This window comes from Dromaius novaehollandiae, chromosome 3 (genome assembly GCF_036370855.1).
Source record: "Dromaius novaehollandiae isolate bDroNov1 chromosome 3, bDroNov1.hap1, whole genome shotgun sequence".
Taxonomy (NCBI): domain Eukaryota; kingdom Metazoa; phylum Chordata; class Aves; order Casuariiformes; family Dromaiidae; genus Dromaius; species Dromaius novaehollandiae.
This window is the reverse complement of record NC_088100.1, coordinates 65,398,674-65,421,052: the sequence shown is the minus strand read 5'-3', so window position 1 is coordinate 65,421,052 and position 22,379 is coordinate 65,398,674. Positions and strand designations below refer to the sequence as shown.

Genomic DNA, 22,379 nt, shown 5'->3' with positions numbered 1-22,379 from the left:
TTGTAATAAGTGGCAAGTAAGCACTTCTGCTACTTCCTCTCCTCCAAAATGGGAGATGAGGACTGTAATGAAAGGAGGAGGGCTGATAGGAGATCTGAAGATGATTTGTCATTATCTAGCTTTGGATAGGTGTGTCTGACATAGCACCTCAGAGGTTCATGGGGAAGTCAGCAGTCATAGACCTGCTTGTCTTGGGTCTGTAATAATCACTCAAAGATGACAATTTTTAATTTGGTTGAAATAGTATTCTCCCATCATGGTGTTGAGTTTATTTAATGAGAGTAGTTTGATACAGGACTCCCTACTGGTGTAACTTTAAAGTAACAAAAAATCTAGTGTTTGAGGTCCCCCAAGTTCTGGCAAAAGAAGCCACAGATTCACAAAGGCATATACGTATCCAGATTTCGTTGTGCCATCTTGACTGATGCAAGCAGTCTGGTATTCCTCTTCCACAAAAGCTTGTGTGGGTTTATCAAAATAAGGAAGCTCTATGTACGAGTCATGTGTGTACAACTCTGGCCCAGAAACCAGACTTGGAACAGATGTGACGGACAACACTGGGTCCAGTAGTATTAAGCTGTATTCATGGTCTGGGACCCGGAACATCAGGGAAATATTGTCTGTTTTTGCACCCTGAACTGCATTTTCTGTGGCTGATTCTTACATTTCTGACTGTGCAGTAGATTTCTTCAGTTCAGTGAAGAATAGCCTTGCCCCAGTCTAATATTTATTGGTTAGGATACCATATTGGAAATGAGCTGAGATTTTGAATCTACTTGGGCTAAGAAGGGGCTCAAACACAGGTTTCTCACTTCCCCGGTGAGTACTGCAATTAGGTTATTTTCCAAAAGATGGATAGAGCTTTTAGCCATGGTTTTGGAGAAATCAGTGATTTAGTTGTCTTTACCTAGAGATCTTGCTCAGGTTTTTAAGGCCTATAAAGAATTTCAGACTGAATCCCAGTTGCATGCCATCTTTTTCAGTGACTAAGTTAGAAAGGGCTGAAGTCTAAGAGGAGCAAATTACAGCACATCGTCTTCTTGGATTTTTTTTTTTCTGAGGAATTCCAAGTGTCTGAGTTATGCCTGTAGACTTTGTTCTTAGAGCTTGCCACTTAGCTGTTAGATACGTCATTGGGAAGTCTGGGTTTTGATTTTTAACAGATACTTTTTACTGGCTTTGATAATATGCCTGCCACTTCAAAGTATATCAGTTTCTTAAAATACTGTAGCTAAAGTATTATTTGTATGATATCATAAGATATCTTGACCTTTGTCTTTAAAAGCCTCCTCTGTTCATATACCACTTTTCATATTGATGAGACTTTTGTCGTGCATAGGTTAATACATCATGATTTCAAATAAGTCATGGAAAAATAAGTCATTTGGAGTATTGTGTACTGAAATGTCCTAGCTAAAATGATTTCTTTATCAATGCATTGTTTTGGCAGGTCCCCTCAATGAGCTTCATTCAGAGGCAGTAGAGCATCAGGAACTAGTAATCAGGTTATGCCTCCAAAAAGTAGCTATAAATGAGGTCATCTTTTAAAGCAAGCACAAGCCAAATTCAGGAACATCCTTTTTCTATCTCTTGCCATTTTTGTGATGACATTTGTCATTTGTAGTAGGTTAGTATTATGTAAATATAGCACTGGCCAGGTGTTTATTTTTTTTAATAAAGGTAGTATGAAGTGAAGTTAGATGAGTGAAGTCATGCCCAATTGTCATGGAAGCTGCAAAACTGATTTTAAAGCCAAATGATAAAAGCTACGTTTACTTGCTAGAGGCTACGTTGGCCACACAGTGGAGATAAAACACATATAGAGGAAAATAGTTTTTCTGCTGGCATAATGTCTTCTTCCTAAAAAACATACATGAATCAAATGAGAATATTTATGCTGACACTGTGACACCTCTATCAGCAGTTTTGTTGATATAGGTATGTTACCATGGACTGTATGTACCTTTATACCTTGGTGATAGTAGCTATGCTACTAAAAATTTGTAGTTTAGATCAATTTTGGGAGTCTGGATTCTTTTGCATTCTTGTGTTTAAGACATCCTTCTAGTATGATTAGGAGCTGTCACTGTAAATACAGATTTTTTAGGAATTTTGTTTTAAAAGGGCGAGGAGGGGAATAGGATGCATGTCCTGAAAGCAGTTTCTTAGAAGCAGCAATGTCAAGATTAGGAAGTACTTTGTCTTTTGAAATTGTGGTTTAGGTGTGACTACGTGTTCTCAGCAACCTACTAGATGTTGCCTTTGGATGTCTTGTGATTTGTTTTTAAAACCAATAAGCAAATACACTTTCCAGTGTCTTTAAATGTGATCCAAGTACTGAGCCAGATTCCACTTTGGGATACTTTTACGTAGCCTGACATCTTTCCCAAGGAGTGGGGGAGTAGCTAGTTTGAATAGAGCTTGCTGTTGTAACAGCTGAATACTGTACCTATTGCAAGTGTTCATAGGCTGACCTGTTGCTGTATCTGGGTGAAAATAAAGTGTAGGGCTGAAGGCATGCATTTTCTGATATGTGCGTTAACCATAGTACTTGCAATCCAAATTATATAGATGTATTGGTATGTGAGTGCAGCCTTAGGATGGGACAACTCGAATCTGCCCCCAAGCAGTCAAAACTGGTCCTTTTTATTTTTTAAATTACATGAAAAGTTATGTGACCTTTTTCTAAGGTTTCGACAGTGGTCCATTTTTGTTAGCTTCTGTTTTGTAGATTGAACAGTTAATTCTGGATAAAATGTCTGGTGTCGAAGAAGTTGTTTAGGAACACAGAACTGGAAAACACCTCTAGTGTTATTGAGTCTAACCTCCTATTATCTTAGGCAATTGTATCAAATAAGTTGAAAATAATCGGGTTCTCTCTTGAAATTGTGAACTTCTATCTACACTGGCCATGTTGGGAAAGCTATTTCAGAGCCTTACAGTATTTTAATTCCCATCTAAATTTACTCAGGTCAGGTAATATCTATCCTTTTAATAAGGTGGTGCTTTAGTATTTGCTGCAGATCACCGCAGTATGTACTAGAAAACCGTTGTATTCTCTCTTAGCCTTCATTGTGCTTGACCAGACAATCCATGCTCCAAATTTCCTCTCGTAAGATAGTTCCTGGTAATCCTTGTAACCCTTCTCTGCCCTTGATCCAGTTTGAATTTGTTCTTGTTGCAAATATCTGAACTCGATTGGTACTTTTGGTTCCAACTGAGTTCTCACTAGGTTTAATTTCTTTTTTTTAAATGTCCCTACCTCTGCTCAATATATCTCATCTCATATGCCTCAACAGCTTTGAGAAGCAGTTCTGTCATATTTCACATATTGCGGTGGTCCAACAGTTGACCTGTGCATTCACTCTGTTTTCTGTATTCAGCTGGTTGGTTCTCATTATGCATTTTGGTATTAACTTCAGCTATGCAGGAAACTTTGAATTTTGTATTTTTAGATTTGATCTTGTTACCATTATTTATGTCCTTGAGGTAATGCAGACCATCTGTATTAATGATGCCTTCTTACATATGTTGTTAAAATTCATCTGCATGCTCCTACTTAGTGTGCCAGAGTTACCAAAGTATGAAATAAAGTCATTCCCCCAACCAGTCTTTCAGGAGCATTATTAAAACTTCCTTTCAGTCTCACACTCCCTCTTCTCATACAATCCAGCTTTGTTCCTCTATAGCCAGTTCCTTTTTTTCCTTAGATTCTTGTATTAATCTCCACATTGTTGGATATATCTTGTGGGACACTGCACTGAAGTTTACTGAAATTCAGGTTAAATGTAGTGCAGTTCCTTTGTCTAGAAAATCATGAAAGTAGTATCAGCCAACTTAAGTAAACCTACCTGTGCTGTGGCTTATCCCTTTTCCATTTATTTCTATATCTTTCTAATTATTCTTTTCTTCAAAGTTTAGTCTAAAACCTTTCATACTGTTGAGGTCACAATAGCAAGCTTGCAATTGGCTGAAACACCCACCCCCTGTCTAAAAATATGTACTGCTACATGTAGAGAAGTTCACATTGAACCTTGGACTATTTTGCTCTTCAGTATGAATGATAGTTAATTACAAAAAACATGGGTTCTGCAATACGATTTCCATCTCGAGCATAATCTTTCTTCATGGTGGATCTGTTCCCTGTCTCTTATGCAGGCTGTGTGGTGTCAGGACCTGCATCACAACACCCTTAGAGCTACTCTTTGGATACCATGTCTGGCTTCATTGTCTCTGGAATTCTCCTTAGGAGACTTTCTTCTGGCCTGAGGTGTGAGATCCAGGAAGAGGTTTATAAACTCATTTGACTCATGTATGCTTGCAATTCCCTTCTGAGGCTGAGGTCACCCCAGAGTTGCTTTAGCACACTGTTGCATTGCCTTTCACCAGTTTGTTTGACTTAACTTCACTAAGGGTCTCCTTTTAGAGCCATCTGTTATACCACCTTTTTATGATTAACATGGTATTTTTAGTAATTGCTTGTTAATCCAATAAAGTCCAAGTTCTGAATACTTCATAGTGTCTTGGTTTAGTAATTCCACCTTAACAAAAACTTTACTACTTAAGTTAGATTTTTTTTAATGTTTTTTAATCAAGATCTGTTACTTGATTTTTTTTAATATATATCTTTAGAATATATTCCAAGGATATATCCTTATTTTTTTATTATTAGTTAGTGAGATATGTTCACAGCAGTTCAGTTTAACATGAAAATATGCTGATCTGCATTTAAAACTGATATGAAGTAGGAAGATGTTTATGTAGATCTTCTTCACATTATTGCAGAACACCTTCTTGATAGTAATTACTAACTTTCTGGTTTTTACTTTGATTTTTATTAAGCTTTATTTGGATGGAAATTAAAATCTAACATTTTAAATATGTTCACAGAATTATATTGCAAATGCTAAAAACAATTTATCAAATTAAGTTTTTAATAGTAACTAAATTAATAAATTATACATTAACTATAGTTAATTTTGTGCCAGATCTTTGGTAAATTATCAAACGCAGATGGTTAGTAAGATTGTCAAAGTTCCCAAAGAGATTGGGTGTGTAACTTCTGCTGAAATCAGTGGAAGCCAAAATTGATGAGTTAATCATTGACCTGAGCTGGCAAAACTGCCTTTAAATCTGTAGTAGTTATTAACTATTAGGGATTTCAAAAGCGCTTGGGTTAGGTACTTTAATACTGTCAGAAAAGCTGATCCCAGATATTTCAAGCTTTCAAAACAATTTATTAATGAATTAGATGAAAGTGAACATTCCTACTTTCTCAGCTGCTAAATACAATCTCAGTTTAGAGAGAGGCGGTTCTGATGAACATACTGCCTCTGTTTGCTAAAACTGAAGCCCAATGCAAATTTAAAGCAGAAATTGTTCTACAACAAACTTTTTTTAGGCACTAGCATATTAAAATATGAACAACTTATTCACTGCAAAGGCAGATACCTAGTTGATGTTAACCTATTTATAAAGGATGAATTAACCTAACATTCTGTATATAATCAAAATTTTAATATCCTTACTCATATTTTTCAATGTCTGCATTTGAGTCTGAGTCAATGTTGCTACAGTCTTGCTGCCTTCTCAGCCTTTTCTGGCCTGAATCGTCCTTTCTTTGCACTTGCATTGACCTGTTAGTATTTTGGCTAAGCCATTTAATTTTTTTCTCTCTCTTTCAGTTTAATTTTGTGGAAGCTCTTCTGAGTTTCTCATAAGCTCGATCGATGAATGCTGATGTGAGAGAGGGAGTGAGATTGCATAGGGGAAAGATGGTGCCAAAATAATATCTTAAATTGATATAAACTGTTTTTGGAATATCTGTCTCACAGTGAAGGTAAAGCTGAAGATGTGGCCTATTCCTCTTCCAGAAACTTTTTGATACCAGAATTAGTCACATGTTTTTTTGCTGTTTAATTTTGGAGTCTGTAAGTAGAAGCACCAGATCAATTGTGGGAAATCTGTAAAAGCATTTAGAATTCTGATTGAACACCAGCTAGAACTTTGAAAAGTTTAATATTTATAATGTTTCTTGTGCTTCTCATGTTCTGGTTTTCTCTACCTTTATGCGCTTTAATGAATCGCATACAAAGTAAATACAAAAAAAAAATAATTGAGGCTGAGGATCCTGTTAACTGTTTACACCTATGGGTGAACATAGGGCAAAATGTTAAATGCATACTGGATAGTGACATTTGTCAGATTTTCTAGGGCAAAGCTGCTTCACGAGGGCCATGTGTCAGAGTTTAAATGTTCACATCCAGTTACTAGAAACAGTGAGTAGTCTCCTTTAGGTAGATTATCATACATTTGTCTGCTTCTGGATTTCTTCTGTGTCCCTCTGAACCAGCCAACTCATCGGATTAAGAATACCGGATTAAACAATGGCTGTGTCCCAGCATAGCAGTCCCTAGGTTTGCTCATGATGTTTTGCCTAAAAATTCAAACATCCTTCATATCTTGTCTGAAAAAAGATGACAAAGAAAGAGGAAGCTTTTTATGTAGATTTCAGTTATGCATCATCTTGACACTCCTAGTACCTGTTGCACTATGCTCTAAGTGGACTTAACTGCTCAACCTCAGTTCCAGCTTCCAGGCTACAAGTGATAACTGTGGATACTCTGACTTCTTTCCCTTGTTCCCCCATGTGCCTGTAAGGGTAAGAATGTACTACTATCTAAAATAATCTTCTTGTCAAGTAAGGTGCTAAGAAGCATCTTCCTGAAACAAATTTCAGATGGGTGGGCAACTGCAACAAAAAATCCTGAGCTAGTAGAGGTACTGTAGAAAAATGGTGACTTTGACTATGCAATTGTCTGCTCCCTGAGTTAAATGTTTGAGGTAATTAGTACCACTCCAGACCACTTTGTAACACTTTTTGCAAATATGCATAAACATCATTTAGATGCTTTGAATACAAAGTTCAAAATCCTGTGGTCTAGGAACTTGTTTAAAAGATAATTGATACTGAACTTTGACTTTGTGGTCAGAGTTCCACTGCAGAATCAGCCAGGCTGACCCTGTATCTAAGAAAATATGAAAAATCAGAGGAAAAAATAGTGAGACACTGTTCATATCAACACATTAGGGCCATGATAACAGATTAGCTTCTAAAGCTTTTGCAGTAGGATGCATGTAGTTGTAGTATGCACTGTATTTGGAAAAATGGTGGTTTATGTCACTTTCTTACCAAGTTTCAGACTTTACAGATGTAATATTAATAAAAGGTATATTGGCCTTTGAATATTTGGCAAAGTAAACAAGCTCAGTATTGGAAATCTAGTTAAATGGAAACCTCCAGTCAATTTGGCTGTTGGTACTTGATAGTATGTTAACAATTCACAGAGAAGTACCTGCTAGATGTTCATGCACTTTCAGGTCAGAATGAAACTTATTTGGATAGCTCTCTCTGAAACTAATTCAAGTTTCAGAGCACACATTGAAGTGTGTTAATAAATTTTTGAAAATATATTTACAGAGTTAATCTCTGTGCCTTGTGGGTGAACCGAAAAGGAAAACGAAGGCTATACTTTCTAGTGCCCCTGTTCAATCAATAGAGAACCAAACAAGCAGACTTTTTTGTCTGGTGCTGAAATAATTTTCAGATTTTTAGTTTTGTTTTTGCTTTTTGGGAAACTCAAAGCTCAAGCTTTGCCTTCTTGATGCACTTGTTTTCACTGATGTAATTGGATTTAAACCGGGAGATCTGGCAAACAGGGATTTTGAAAGATCTAGAAGTATTGAGAAAGTTGTTTTCTACAATATAAATGCTTTTTTCATCGTATTTTCCTGTGAAATGGAATAAACTGGTAATCGAAATGTCTAGTAAGAACTGATTTCAGGTAGAAATTATACCTGTGACTCTCTTTCCCTGCTTGTTCAGAGAGAATAGAGTATGAAAGTAGAACAAAAAGACCCTGAGCCTTAAAATTATAACAGAATTACTTTATAATTTGTACAGTAGCAAAATATATTCTAGGTGGAGTCATTCCTTGAAAAAATTACATTTCAGTGTCTGTTTAAAAAAAAGTTCTGTGGCCTGTCTACTGATTTTAAAAATGTTTTTCTGATTTGTTTTTTTAAATTAACTGTGATTGTATATCACTTGATGAAAGTTAGGTGTGATAATAGGTTGTACAGCAAGTAACCTTTTCCTTTGAGACCTGGGTTCAAATGTAGCTTTTATCACAAGTGAAAGTGAGTCTTATAATCTTCTAGTTTCCTTTATAGCGAAGCCATTTTACTCAACATCACTATTGTGTTAAGAATGCTAAATTCAAGAATGTATTAGATGAAGTTTTTTGAATGTGTTCAGTGTCAATCATACTGTACCTGACTTCTCCTGTTCCCTCATTTTGATGAGAACTAAACTTTTCCCTCTCCAAAAAAAAAAAAAAATTAACCGTAATCAGTGGTTGTTCCTAGAAATAATGGTTTCAGATAGGCTTTTATGTATTTAGTTATATAGTACAAAACTTAAAAGGTTCCTTTGTTTTTATTAGGAGTCCACATCTCCAGTTGTTTCACCACAGCAATCCCCACCAACCTCTCCACATACATGGAGGAAGCACAACCGCCATCCCAGCGGAGGGAATAATGAACGACCTCTTGCTGGACCTGGGCCTTTTTGGGCTCCATTTAGTGAAGCACAACCAGGTATAAATGTCTTCTGTTATGCTTCAGCTGTAACCCGAAGTTGTGGAACTCTTTAAATAAATACAATAAAAAAAACTGAGTTTAGGGCAATTTGTCTCCATATTTTTCAAACCTGGTAACTTTGTTGCAGATTCAAATGTCCATATTGATGTCAGCAGTGCGGAATCTGCAGTCTGGTGTATGGCGGATCCATTTCTCAGTGTGATACTGGAAATGCTAAGAGTTTGGAGGGAGGGAGAGGATGAAAGTTTGCCAGTGGAAAGTTGCGATATAAAATTGACATCCTGTTGAAATTGTACTGGAACTACTGGTGTTCCCCAAAACATGGGGAGCTCAAGGGAAAGAGAAAGATAATGTATTGTTTATTTTAATTATGTTTCTGGTAGATTAGCTGAATTGTCAGAATGACTAATTCTCTTAGCTTTTTTTTCTTTCTTTCTTTAAGTTTATGTAAACATAACTGAAGCCTGCTATCTCAAATATGTCAAGGTGGAATCATAACTTGTTTTTTGGTATATGGCTTTTCATCCTGTATTAATTGTTCTTCATTTAACTTGAAGACCATCACTGTTGTTTTATCTCTGTGCTCAAATTGTAAAAAGCTTTCCACTACAATGTCTCATATTTCAACAGGTTGTTTTCTTTTCTGATGTCTGCTAACCTTATTAAACTTGGGAACAAGTAGAGCAATTCTACTTCAGCTTCCATTTTTTGATGATACTACTAAATAATATGTTGCATTTTGTAGTTTGTAGTTTCAGATTGAATTGTGATTTATTTCAGTCTTGATATTCCCAAAATGAGTTCATTATCTTTCAGTGTATTTTGATTTTGTAGTTAATAATCCATGGAGGACCAAGTGTTATGTTGTTAGAATTGGTTGAATTACCAATTTTTAAGGAAACAAAACTTGTTTTCATGAGCGTTTAGGCATGAAATAGGTTGTATGGGGAAGGTTTATGCCTGTTTCCTGAATATGATTTGCTAGTGAGCTCTAATCAGTTTAGAGTTAAAACATACTGTTAATGACTTTTCAGCTTTCAGCCTCTTGACTTTTCTTGCGTGTTTAGTTCTTGAGGATTGCATTTCTTGCCAAGTTTGTCTGGTAACTGCTTTCTAATTCGTGAAGCTTTTTTAACTAGTGAAGTCAAGGACTAAAAGCATGGAAACTGCTGCTAATGATTGAACTGCTCCACGCTGCTTTTCTAAAAAATGAAGTTGTAATGCCATGTTAATATTGCAATGCTTTCCCTGTGACATCTAGCAGATACATTTTTCAGAAGTCTGAAAAGCTTTCTGAAGTAGCTCAACATTCGTCAATTTTGTATTCCACACTGAAATAAATTCTTAGTATGTTTAAAATAATTTGGACATGCTATTACAGAAGAATTGCCTGTTTTGTCAGTGCTGATGTAAGAGTGGATTTTCTCATCATACTAGCTTAACAAAAATTGTCATCCTGATTTACTGTAGATGGTTCTTTCTCACCATTCATTATTCCTTCGAATTCTAGCTGAATTTGACAGTCCCTCATGTGTTTTTTCCTTTCTGTTGAGGATATTTTTTTAAGAGGCATTTTTTGTAGAAAAATGGAGTTCTGCTAACATTTAGGTAGAACCAGGTAGGCTGTGATTTACTTTTTCTTTAAATAAGCAGTGCACACTTATCTTGATTCTGATGTAAGGGATACTGTCAATCCAGTCTTGAGAAATCTGATAATTTGCAAGTACGTGACATTATTTCATTAGAATTTAAGGCAGGACTGTGACATTTCACTTGTGATCCAAGAAAAACAAGAACCCAGGTCTCTCTGCTTATATAACAGTAGGTGAAAGATTAGGTTTGAGAGTAATGATGAGGTTGTCAACTGAAAGCATTGAAACTAAAGCGTGAAAATGTTTCTGATGGGTCTAATAATACATAGCTTATTGCCTTTAACAAGAAAAGCAACAATCAAAGCATAAATTGGTTTTGTTTAAAAATATATATTTTTAAGAGATTGACTTGTGCACGGCAAAGAGACTCCAGTGTATTGTCATACTACCATTACGAGTAAAACTAAATGGTGCTTTCTGTATTGAATTGGCCCAGTAAAAAAGTCAATTACTGTTTTTAAAAAATTTTACACCTCATTTTGTATCAAAGTCTAAATCGTAGCTTCTAGCTGTAGTCCTCAATTTCTTGGGGAGGAAAACCTGTTCTTGGCAGAGCAGAACTTGGGTTTTATTTTTCCCTCACCTTTTTGTCCAGTACCTCAGTTAGGATCCTGTTAGGGATATACTTCATAAGAAGCTCGAATCTGAGACATTGTCATCAGTAGTTCAGTTTGCTTATATGTAACTGACCTAAGGTAAGCAGCCAAAGTTTGCTACCATGTTTTGTCCAGTCTTTTTGTAAAGAGGGCACTGAAGAGGCATGTGTATTTTACTTTTAATATCAGGAACAAAAAGTTTAGTGACAATCACTTATCACCTATGTGAAATGGAAGTTTCCTTATGTCTAATCCGTAAATGTCAGTTAATTTTATTAAAACCTGAGTGTCTCAAGTCTTCCATGTGTTTAATAAGTTGTTAACATAAAGCTATTTGAAAATAACCTTGTATCTCAGTTCTGGCTTGCATCTCTGATCAGTCTTGAGCATTTTTTCTAGATCAGTATTCATAGAACAATGAAGTGGAAGACTGAACTTTTTATATTACAAGGAAGCAGAACTGTATCTGAGATGAGAACCTCCTATTCCTGTAGTTATAGGATAGGAAAAAAAAAATGTGCATGCTTTTCCCTCCGCAGCTCACTTTATAGCTCACTTTTTACGCTCCAGCTTCAGCAACTAGAAGGATGCTGGCTGTTGCAAACTTGGGAAGAGCCCCTTCCTAATCCCCAAACTCAAATGATAGCTGAGTGGCATGTAAAAATAGAGGATAAAAATTACTTTTAAGTTTGCTTATCTCATCGGGCCGGGGAGAAGAGAGAAGCATTTGTTTTGGTAGTATCCAATTAATAATGTCAAGCTATTCAAGAAATCTGAGGCCTTCTGTTCAGTCACAGAACCTCTGCCGGCTTTCTTGCCATTACAAGAAAGCTCTATTTTGATGTCCAAATATGCATGAGAATCTGCAGCCCCAAATTACACGGGTTTCTTTTCCTTGTTAAGTGATTTCACTGCATTTCATGAAATCAGAAACCAGAAAGGTTCATGAAATTGGAAAATGTCTACTGTGGTTACCAGTTCACTCACATCCTTACAGTCCTAAAATATTTACTGTGCTTGCAGAGTACTGAATGGTGCTTTGTCTCCTAGTTACTATTTCAGTAACTGTTGATAACTGGCTTTCCTTATTACAGGGTAAGGAATGTTTTTACCTAGATATGATTATTCAAGGAGGGAAGAGCTCTGCAACACCTTGTCTCCATTCCCAGAATTGTACTCCCATTCTAGTTATGTTTCGTCACAAGGCAGTGGTGAGGAAAGATGTTAGTTTAAAAAGTTGTTTTAAAATTTAGTTTCCGTAAGTAAAAGCCACACTTGCACAGTGTATAGAAAACTACAGACTACTCAAATGTTATCTTGATAGACCATTTCTTACATTTATGTTTACAGCTTAAAGGGATAAATTCTGTCCCACGGGAATTGAGATCAGTTTTTCACAAGTAGTCAGTGTGTTGGTAACGTGTAAGTTACAGGAGAAGGATATATATCAGCCACAGGAATTCAAGTTATGTCTTCATACTAAACAGTGCATTAGACTTCTCCAGTTAGTTCAAATCTGACATCTGATAATCAATCTTAAACCTACCCTCTATTTAAAGTGCTGTTAATGCTTCCACCTTCACTTCTACCTCAGTATTCTCAGTCTGATTTTGTAGTTGATGAGAAACTGAGGGGTGACAATCTCTAATTCAAATGTCAAATAGATGTAGTTTTGATGTTCTGAGAGTTAAGTATCAGCTAGTGGCAATGCATTGAGTTGTCTACAGCCAGGTGTCTGCAGTTAATCATGAAGTAACTTTTCTTCAAGCTTCCCATCCTGTGCCCTAAAATTTACATCACAGAGTAAATAGCCAGAGCAGTATAGCAGCAGTATTCTTGCTGAGATGATTTGAACAGTGGAAAAGAAAACCATTCTTGTAATACTTGCAAAGTACTCAGAAGGTATAACCGTTTGGTGCTGTTGGCTTTCTCGTTGCTATCACAGTACTGTTTTGGAAGAGGTGCTGCGCTAAGGGGTACACAAATTAGACTGCACTGAAACAAGCTATTGGAAGAAATAAAGGCAGGGGTAAATATATATAGGCTTAGTGGTATTAATGTCAGTGACTGAGCGACAAAGAGGGAGAAAACTGTTGCATCAAAAGTGAATTTGTAGTGCCACATCCTTATAGGAGAGATGGGGAAAAACTTGCATCATTGTTATTGTCTGTCAACCCTGTGCTCAGTGAGGCAGGGTGGAGAGAAACTCTGAGCTTTTCCACATGTTTCTTTTTAATGTTTTAGACTTCAGCTGGCTATTGAGGAAGAACCCCAAGTCAAGAATTGTGAAACTCTTTGCCTTTATTCTCAGCAATTTTGGATAAAGCTAACAGAAGCTCCAGATCACATCAGGCGCTTCTAGAAGTGGAAGGCAAATTAGGGGAAAAAGGGAGTAGTTAATGGGGGTTTCTCGTCGACAGCTTTTTGTCGTAATAAAAGCAAGTTTTAGATAATGCTGGTGTTACTCTGGTATCTTGATGAAATTCAGAAATGATGTAACCTCTCAGTTTTGTGTATTCAACTTACCTAAAAGATTTTTGGAGGAAGTGTTCTTTCTCCTACTAGAAATCTAAGCCTCTCTAATTTTTTATTTCACTTTATGTAATGCAAGGTTAAACTCATTGTACACAAATAAGGCTATTGCACATAGCAAAAGAAAAAAGACAAACCACTTCTGAACAGTTCTCTCATTACTTTCTCCTGGGGAAGAAAGTCAATTGCCAATCTAAACAATAATTGCCACCAGCCAAATGTTAAATAGTAACAGAATATTAACAATGTTAACAGGTATTTTAGGTGTTAGTCATCAGTGTGCCTCACTGATTTTTTGACTTCCTTTACCCTGTGTACTGCAGATTGGGTACCAGAAGTGTCATCAGTCTCCGAGATCCTGAAATCATTGATTGTCAGCTTCATAGAATAAATTACCTATATACATGGACTTCTCATGGCTATGTTTTTAGTCATCATGTTGGCAAAAAATTCCTGGGATTTGTTGCTTGAATTTCAATCTGAGTGGAAAGATTGAGCTTATGTTGAAGTCTTACTGCTTGTTTGTGGGTTGTATTGAATGCTTAGGGAAAGTCACAAAAAGATAACCTGCTTGTAAGCAAATTTGCTTCTACATGAGACAGACGTTCCTAAGTATTACTTTCTGAGAATAGTTGACAGATCTCAAGGCAAAGCATTGTTGTACAGGAAGAATAGCTTAGAATAAAGGATTCAGTGTCACAACTGCTGTTTAGGTTGCAGGAGTTTGACATTTCTTTTAGGAGTCAGGAAGTAGACTGGAGTCCTCCGATTCTTCTAGGACTGTTTTGTTGGATATCAACTGTTTGTTGATAGTTTGTTTTACTCCTGGTTTGACTCAAATTTTTAATTGGTAATTGTAACTTAAGAGAATTTAGTCTTTAGTACAGCAAGTAGTGGATGGCCAAATCTTTTTATAGTTGTTTCATCATTATTTTAATACTAAGATATTGAACAGCAGCAGTATTTCAGAAGAAGCTTATGAGAAGACTTTAGCTGGATCTCAACTATTGTATTCTAGACGCTTAACACATTGCAGCTGTCAGTACTATATATGGATGCCTTTTTTTATTCCTTGACTGTTTTTAAGCAGTTGAGTAAGCTGGTCTAGAAATTATTTGGAAAAAAAGTGAGCTATGCCAAGAGAACTGATTCTTAAGATGACTTTTCCAGACTGAATTCTTTGAATGACAAACCAAAACCTAAAAAAAATAAATAAAACAATAAAGCTGCATGCTAATATCATATGCCACTTTTAAATAACTGCTTGTCCATGCCAGTTATTAATACTCCATGTTTTCACTTAATTGTAATGAATTAGCTCATTCAAAACCATTATATATGTAAAAGCCAGTTTTAGTTTTATAAATGTTACAATAAGCTTATTGTTCACTTCTTTCTTTTTAGTGCAGATTTAGGTTGTCTAGATATAGAAACCTATATGAGTGAGCGGCTGAGAGGTGAACTTTGTCACCTTGGTGCAATTCAGCTTCTGTTTCACAGTTCTACAAGTATAGAAGAAGCTCTGTACACTCAGGATCAAAGAGGAGCTTGTCTCCTGTGACTGCTTTCCCTATCCAGAGATTTCAGTTTTCCAAAATAGTATTTTGAAAAGGAATTATTTCTTCTGCTTTCAGGCTCATCTGCTACTAGTGATCCCATATGGTCTGGCCATTCACCACCACCTCATCAAGAAAATTGGGTCAGTTTTGCAGATACCCCACCAACCAGTGCTCTTTTAGCCATGCATCCTGCTTCTGTCCAGGTGTGACACTTTATTGGTATTTGATTTGCTTCATTCAGATTGATGTTGCAATTCATTTTTTGCATATTTTTTTCACTGCAGTTGCTTAATATGGAACTGGGCTGTAGTCCATTTGGTGCTATTTACCCAATAGATATTTTGTTCATTGAGTTGACTTCATCTGGAATGATTTAAGAGAAAGTTACTGACTTTAAAAATGTCAGCAATCATGACTTTAAAATATTTGTGCTTAGCTTTTTGCATATGCTCCATACTTTTGTTTTTGCTTACATAATTGCAGTCATTCCTACCCATTTGTATTGGTGTGCAAAAATATCCTGTTCGTATTCTGTAGATGCAATCTACTGATAGTTTCCTGCAGTTCTTAAACTACTATGAGACTTAACTAGGCTTTGCTTTTTGAAGGCAAGAAGTGTAGAATTCATAGAAGCATTTTAGGTAGAAATACTGAGGAAAAATATTTCATTTCAGGACCAGACAACAGTACGAACTGTAGCATCAGCTACAACAACAAATGAAATTCGTAGGCAATCAAGTAGTTATGATGATCCCTGGAAAATAACTGATGAACAAAGGCAGTATTACGTTAATCAGTTTAAAACCATTCAACCTGACCTAAATGGATTTATACCAGGTAAGTTTTTTTCTAAAAATACAATTATGGGTGCAGCAATTTCTTATAAAGACGGTGTTGTGTACATAGGTCTCTATACTATTTTGAAGAAGGTTGTGCATTTAACTAATACCACTCTGGTAAACTTCAGTGTAATTCAAGAAAGGACTTGAAACTTGGCTTTTCTTCATTTAACTATTGTAATTAGTGCCATTTCCCCCCAAAATCTTTGCTAGGTAGCCTACCTCCTTTACCATACATTTCTAAGTCTTCTAATGATTTAAATTGCATTAAATATTAAGTACTGGTATTATAATCTTTCAGGATCTGCAGCTAAAGAATTTTTCACTAAGTCAAAGCTACCTATTCTTGAGCTTTCTCATATTTGGTAAGTATGATGTGTCTTTGTTTGGGATAATTATTTTGAAGGATGACAACTGTCTGGCAATCAGTCATCTAATAATCTATTTTCTAGAGGTTGTTCTTTAAGTAAAATTTCACTTCTACTTCAGTGTTCAGTCTAGTCATGTTTACACCAGTACTTTTATGGACTTAAGGGTCTGGACAAAACACTTTTTAAAAAGTGCTTCAAGCTTTTGAAGAAATTTCAAACACCTCATAGAGTAAGTTGTACTTCAAGGTCTTTTATTGCTAAAGATGTATTTAATTATTTATAATTAATTATCTGTATTTATTTGTGTCTTCGCTAGTAAGAGTAAATAGAAGTACCACGGGCATTTGAAAATATTTGCTTCTGTATATTCATGATAAATTTAGCTTTGACTGAGCGCAAAGCTTGTCTTTCATTGTATTTTGGAATGCCTACTGCATTGTTGGATGCTGTCATTGAAAAGCTTACCTTGGCGGATTTGATCTTTCTCTTAAACAGTATATTGGTTTTCTAATTCAAGTATTTCCTCATTAAAACCAAATCATGTTGTCTCAGCACTATCATTTTTAGGCACTGCAAGAAAATGCTTCATTGTACTTTGCCATAAATCTGAGGCAAATAATGTTGCATAGTACTGTCTTAAATGCAGGGAAATGAGTTTAAAAAACAGAAGAGATCTGAGTTTAAATCTCATCTTTAGCCTCAAAGAAGTGTCATTAATGAGGGCTCATATTCTTTGAAGAATAGACCATATAACACTCTAATTACATGGTGTTAAGAGAGTGAAATTGGCTGTAGTCTGCATTCTTTGATCTTCCAGGTAACACAGCAGAAGTATGTCTTTTGGAAATTAACCTTAAGAAACTTCATTTTATTTATACTAAGCTTTTCTTGTAGGGAACTGTCAGATTTTGATAAAGATGGTGCACTGACATTGGATGAGTTCTGTGCTGCTTTTCATCTGGTAGTTGCTAGGAAGAATGGATATGATTTGCCAGAAAAACTACCTGAAAGTTTAATGCCCAAACTGATTGATTTGGAAGACTCTGCGGGTAAGATATGTTTCGATACCAAAATTTCACTATTTTCAAATGACCATGTAGTTAAGGTTACAGTATAGCAGCAGGTATTTATATGATTGTAAATAGACTGAGCCATAATGCTTTATTCAACATAAAGTAAAGCATTGTGTGCTTTTTAGAAACCTTAATCAGTGCTCAGAATTAATCCAAGCACGTATATATTTCTGTACAGGGAGGTGTTATTTAGGAGTAGTACGTATGTGGACTGATTTGGAAGTACTGCCTGTGTCTTTTAAAGATGGTTTAAGCAAAACGAGATTATCACTGTGTGGATTTATTCATGATCAGCTATCGAATTCCAAAATCCCAATCCAGCCATACTTCAAATTTGTTTTCAAATAAATATGCTTTCTGTTCACAGTCACTTCTGAAAATAGAGCATGAGCTTCTAAGTCTTGAAGGTACTTAGAAAATATTCCCGTTCAAGATAAGAGATAGGATAGTTTCAGAGTTCTAAAGTACAGGATCAGTAGGGCAGGATTTTTTTTATTCTACTCCTGAACTGACAGCAGCATTTATACTCATTATACCTAGTCTTTCTATGCACAGTCCTTTGCCTTTGGATACTCTCAGATAAACCATTGAATATGAGTCCTGCTTGTTAATATTTGTCAAAAACACTTGAATTCCCATGACCGAAAAGCAAACTACTCTTCCATGTAAAGGTGGCATTCAAAAACAGAGTATTTGTAGCCATTTTTTTCATTTTTATAATAAATAGATGAAGCTGAATATTTTTAAATTACTTTGTAAATAGTATATCTGCATTGAATGTTGAATCTTTGTAGAATTGAGGATATAATAATCTGCGTTAAAATTAACTTTACAAATAATTCATTACAAAACTCCATGCTTATCAAAGTTGGATGCGTTTACAGACCTAGAGGCATACAGCCTATATAAAAGCCTGGAATAAAACTCATGTATACTAACCCCCTATCCATTTTGTACCATATTACTTCCTGCTTGTAGAAAACTAAGTGCTTCTCACCTGTTCTTAAAGATGGTGAGGCTTTGAATTTTTAGATTAAAACCTGACATTCTTTTTACTTTTGTAATTGTTACCAGTTTACCCTACCAGGGAGGATAGATCTTTTCAGGTGCTATTAATTACTGATTACTTCTGTATTTGTGAGTGGGTGTGTGTTCTGTGTTTTTTTAGCTAGATAAAGTGACTAGAGAAAAAAACATTGACAGCCACAGAAGTTATGATATAAAAAGGCAGAAATTTCATTTCCTTAGTAGATCACTTTTTAACAAGCAGTCTTTGCTTTGGAAAGTCAGGTTATATGGTGGGTGTACAGATTTTTTGGTTTCCTTCTTTTTGGTAAACGTTGAAGGAATAGTTTCATCCTGTGTTTGTAGTATGTCAGAGAATTAGGCTGCCGGGTTTTCACCTGATAATTATTGGCAAGTTCTTAAACTGAATACTATGGCTCTTAAAACATCTGTTTTAATAATTAAACCATTTTTTGGGAGTAGCTTGGCCCGTTAAAGTACCTTTCAGTAGTAGTCAACAGTAATTGTTTTCAGTATGAGTAAGCACATTACTATGGCTAAAATATTCATAAGAAACATCTATGATGAATTTGGACGAATGGCTAGCAAATGTCTAAAACTCAGCTGTTGCACTGATTTTAGTATAAAGTTGCTGGCCAAGCAGTATCGTGATAGGAAATGAAGCAATATTTGTTTGTATAAACCATTGTTACAATTATATCTGCATCTACTGCTGGGCTTTTATTGCCTTTTATTGGCATGGTTGGTCCAGAGGATTTCATGTCATTTTTAACTGAAGTTGTCTGGAAACCTTAAAGTATAAATTAGACATTAAACCGGAAAGTTTTATGGGGTGTTTTTGTTTTACAGCCAACTTGGTTAATATAAAACTTGTTGTGACTTACTTTCATGAAGTACAAAGCGTTTTCTAAAGCCAGAGGAAAAACTGCTTTTTAAAAGCAGAAAAAGTATTTTTCCTCTGGTATTAAAGGAAAGTTATTTGATTTGTTCTGGTGAATATTAGAAGGTTACTGTACTGTGTAAGCTGTGCTTTAAAAAATTGACCAGTTGATATGTGAGTCTACTGGTATCACTCATAGCTGAAATTAAAAGTGGCAGTTCTTGCAAATTTGTTCAATTTTATCTAATAACATTAGTTTTTTAATTTGAGCCACCAGTGGTGGAAACAGAATCTTTTCTAGCACCTAACATGATCTGTCACCTGAACTTCTAAGTTGAATAAAAGATTTCAGAAGAAGTTACTGATTTGGTTATAGTTTTATTTCTAGTGCAACAGTCCAAATCTCCAGTATATGTTTAACATTTTAATCCAAATAAAAATCTGCTGAGAGGTCTGTGTGCAGGATAGTGTGCAGGTTAAGTTATACAGGTACAACTTGATGACTGTAAGTCAGCCTGGAGAAGTTAACCAATTACATTTTTGTAGTGTTTCCATAGAAGCTGTGTTCCAATAAAGCTTGCTTCCAGCAGCCTTTTCAGAAATAGAAACTGCAAAGTATGGCACTGGAGTATCTTTTTGAGTGTGTTTTCTCATGGGATGCAACTTTTTCAAAGAAAGAAATTGTAATAGTGATCCTCTCCTGCTGCCTGAAGCTTTAGTGTGAATAACATTTTCAAATGGTTCAAGAAGGTGAATTACTTGAATTTTTGTTTACCTTTTGCATATCAATTTTAAGCTTATTGTTAAAACTTCTGAAATAAAGATAAGTTTGTTTATTTCTGTCCTGTTGTTAGAGCTTTTTTTTGTTGATCTTCCACTCTACAGCTCTCTGTGCTGGGTACTTGTTCTCTCTTGCATGCAAGCACATATGTATTGTTCGTGTATGAAGTGCTTGTATAGCTGGTCATTTTTATGGCGGAACAGCACTCTGACCCTATGGATTGTGGTCCATCCCAGCTGAAAATCAGTAAAAATAAAATTTAAAAAAAAGGTGTTAATGACTAGAAGAGAAATACAGGTTTTATTCTTTGAGGTGTTTTTAATTTCTTGGAAATTGTTATCTTGGAATAACGTGATAATTTTACAATACATTTGAATCGTTTTAGTATTTTGAGTGGGAACATATACTTCAAAGTATTGTTTGGACTGCAGCAGCTCCAATTAAACTTAAGATTACATTGTGCTGTGGTATTTGTAGTTAGATAATGTCAGCTCTTCAGAACAAGTAAAGTGTGTCTGGGTAAGAATCTCTAGAAGAAAAAACTGCAGTGGATGAAAATTCACACAAAAGCTAGTTATACAAATACTTTTCTATTTAAATGCATGTGCATTTATTTTATTGATTGAGTACTGTTGCTAGCAACTGTCCTGACAGAATATTTTCTTGATCTGCAGTTGGAAAGAGGAGTAGTCCCAGTTCTTATTATGTAAATAAATTTGAATATTTTCCCTTTAAGAAAAAATCACTTCTCATCTGAGTTAAGAAAAGATATGGACCACTTGCAAAACTCAGGACAGTTTTTACCTTTCTTCCTGTAAATTTGTTTTTTGTTTATATTGCTGCAACAATGCCATTTCCTGTTAAGAAATGGAAAATTAGTTTGTTTTAGCCATCTTCCTTATTAATAGACAATAAATTGAGAATTCTTCCAAGAATACTTTGTTTACGCAGGATGTTTTTCTTACAAAATAAAATCTTAGTCTTGATTTGTTTTATCTCTTAGTAAAAACATTTTTCAGCATTCTTACAAAATGCAGCATATAGTTAAAATTTGCTGCTTATTGATGATATTTTTATGGAGAGCCTGCCATGCTTTGTGTGCCTTATACGGCTTAATAACTTTAACAACTTGAGATTCTCCCTATATATCTCTGGTTTGTGTAGATCTTTGTAAATTCCCTGGATTACAAAAAGCTGGATAGTCTATCCATAGGAGTTTTCAGCCTTATCTTTTGACTTTACATTTAACAGTAGTTATTCGATATCTGCTATAGCACAGTTAAAATCGGAATTTGGAGTGATTTTTTTCTTTTTAACTCAGAAGACTTTTGCTCAGTTTGCACTTCAAAGCAATTAATATACACCGAGTATTCTCAAAGCATTGCCACTAGCATATTTTGAACTTAGTATATGAGTGTTACGGACAATGACCACAGTATGTCATCTGGAGTACTTGCTGGCGCATGCTGCTTATAAACACCAGCTGCTTGTAAACTTTTATTGCTGTGGACTTTTTTATTTTTTTATCAGTAACATCTTGGCCTCCCATTACCACATTATGGGACCATTAATTCCTTTACTGGTTTCAGTGAGTTGGCTGGGTTTTTTTGTCTGGGTCTTTTGCTGTCCCCACCAGCATTTTGGAGATCATGGTCTACTGTTGGCTTTCCAAGCTGCAGTTGGTCACCACTGACTATTCGTGTTTCCGGTTCCAGCTTTACTGGGGGGGGCACACCTACCTAGTTGGTTTGTTTGTGGTTGGAGGAGGGTTTTTTTCCCCCCTCTGAGCCATGCAACTCAATTTGACACTTGATTTATTGTGAATTTCTTCTGAATGGAAGATAGCAAACAATATTACACTGTCATAGCAGAAGACATGCTGCAGAGTTTAGCTGTTCAAGAGCCTGAAACCAGTCCTTTTTATATAAATCAATTTTTCATACACTGTATCATGCATTCTTAGTGACAGTCATCTTCAGTCATGTATCTGATTATTAAAAAACATAAAAAAACAATTCTTTTTAAGTGGATAACTTCAGTTAAGCTCTTTCTTCTTGTACAGTATTTTGCCTTGTTCAGAGTTTAATTCTTTGGACTGCAAACATTCCATTAGTCTGTCTAGCTGCTTACCAGTCACACTCTTAACTGTCCCTCTTACTTAAATTGTACAGTTGTAATGTGAACTTCTGCTTTTTTGAAGCTTTTATGGCATTGCTTTCATCTGCATTATTAAATCTAACAAATTAGACACTCTAAGCAGGATTTCACTGAGTTATGCAGAACACTTAATCTACTGTTCACGTTTCATTTACCCCATTTTATTATAATTTGGACAGAACAAAAGTGTGCAGCTTTGTGAAAATTTGTATAACTTTGAAGAAAGGGTTTCTTCAAAGGATTGTAGTTGTT

General features: G+C 35.5%; 1 protein-coding gene across 12 annotated transcripts in view; it reads left to right on the top strand.

Annotated features, from left to right (window-relative positions):
* REPS1 (RALBP1 associated Eps domain containing 1) overlaps positions 1–22,379 on the top strand; it is a 66,936-nt gene that overhangs the window by 24,290 nt on the left and 20,267 nt on the right. For all 12 annotated transcript variants that reach the window (XM_026121599.2, XM_026121571.2, XM_064509057.1 and 9 more), the window contains 5 exons: positions 8,505–8,658; positions 15,076–15,203; positions 15,675–15,837; positions 16,141–16,204; positions 17,105–17,259. In XM_026121599.2, the coding sequence (XP_025977384.1) occupies positions 8,505–8,658; positions 15,076–15,203; positions 15,675–15,837; positions 16,141–16,204; positions 17,105–17,259 (664 nt within the window). The remainder of the gene's footprint in view (positions 1–8,504; positions 8,659–15,075; positions 15,204–15,674; positions 15,838–16,140; positions 16,205–17,104; positions 17,260–22,379) is intronic.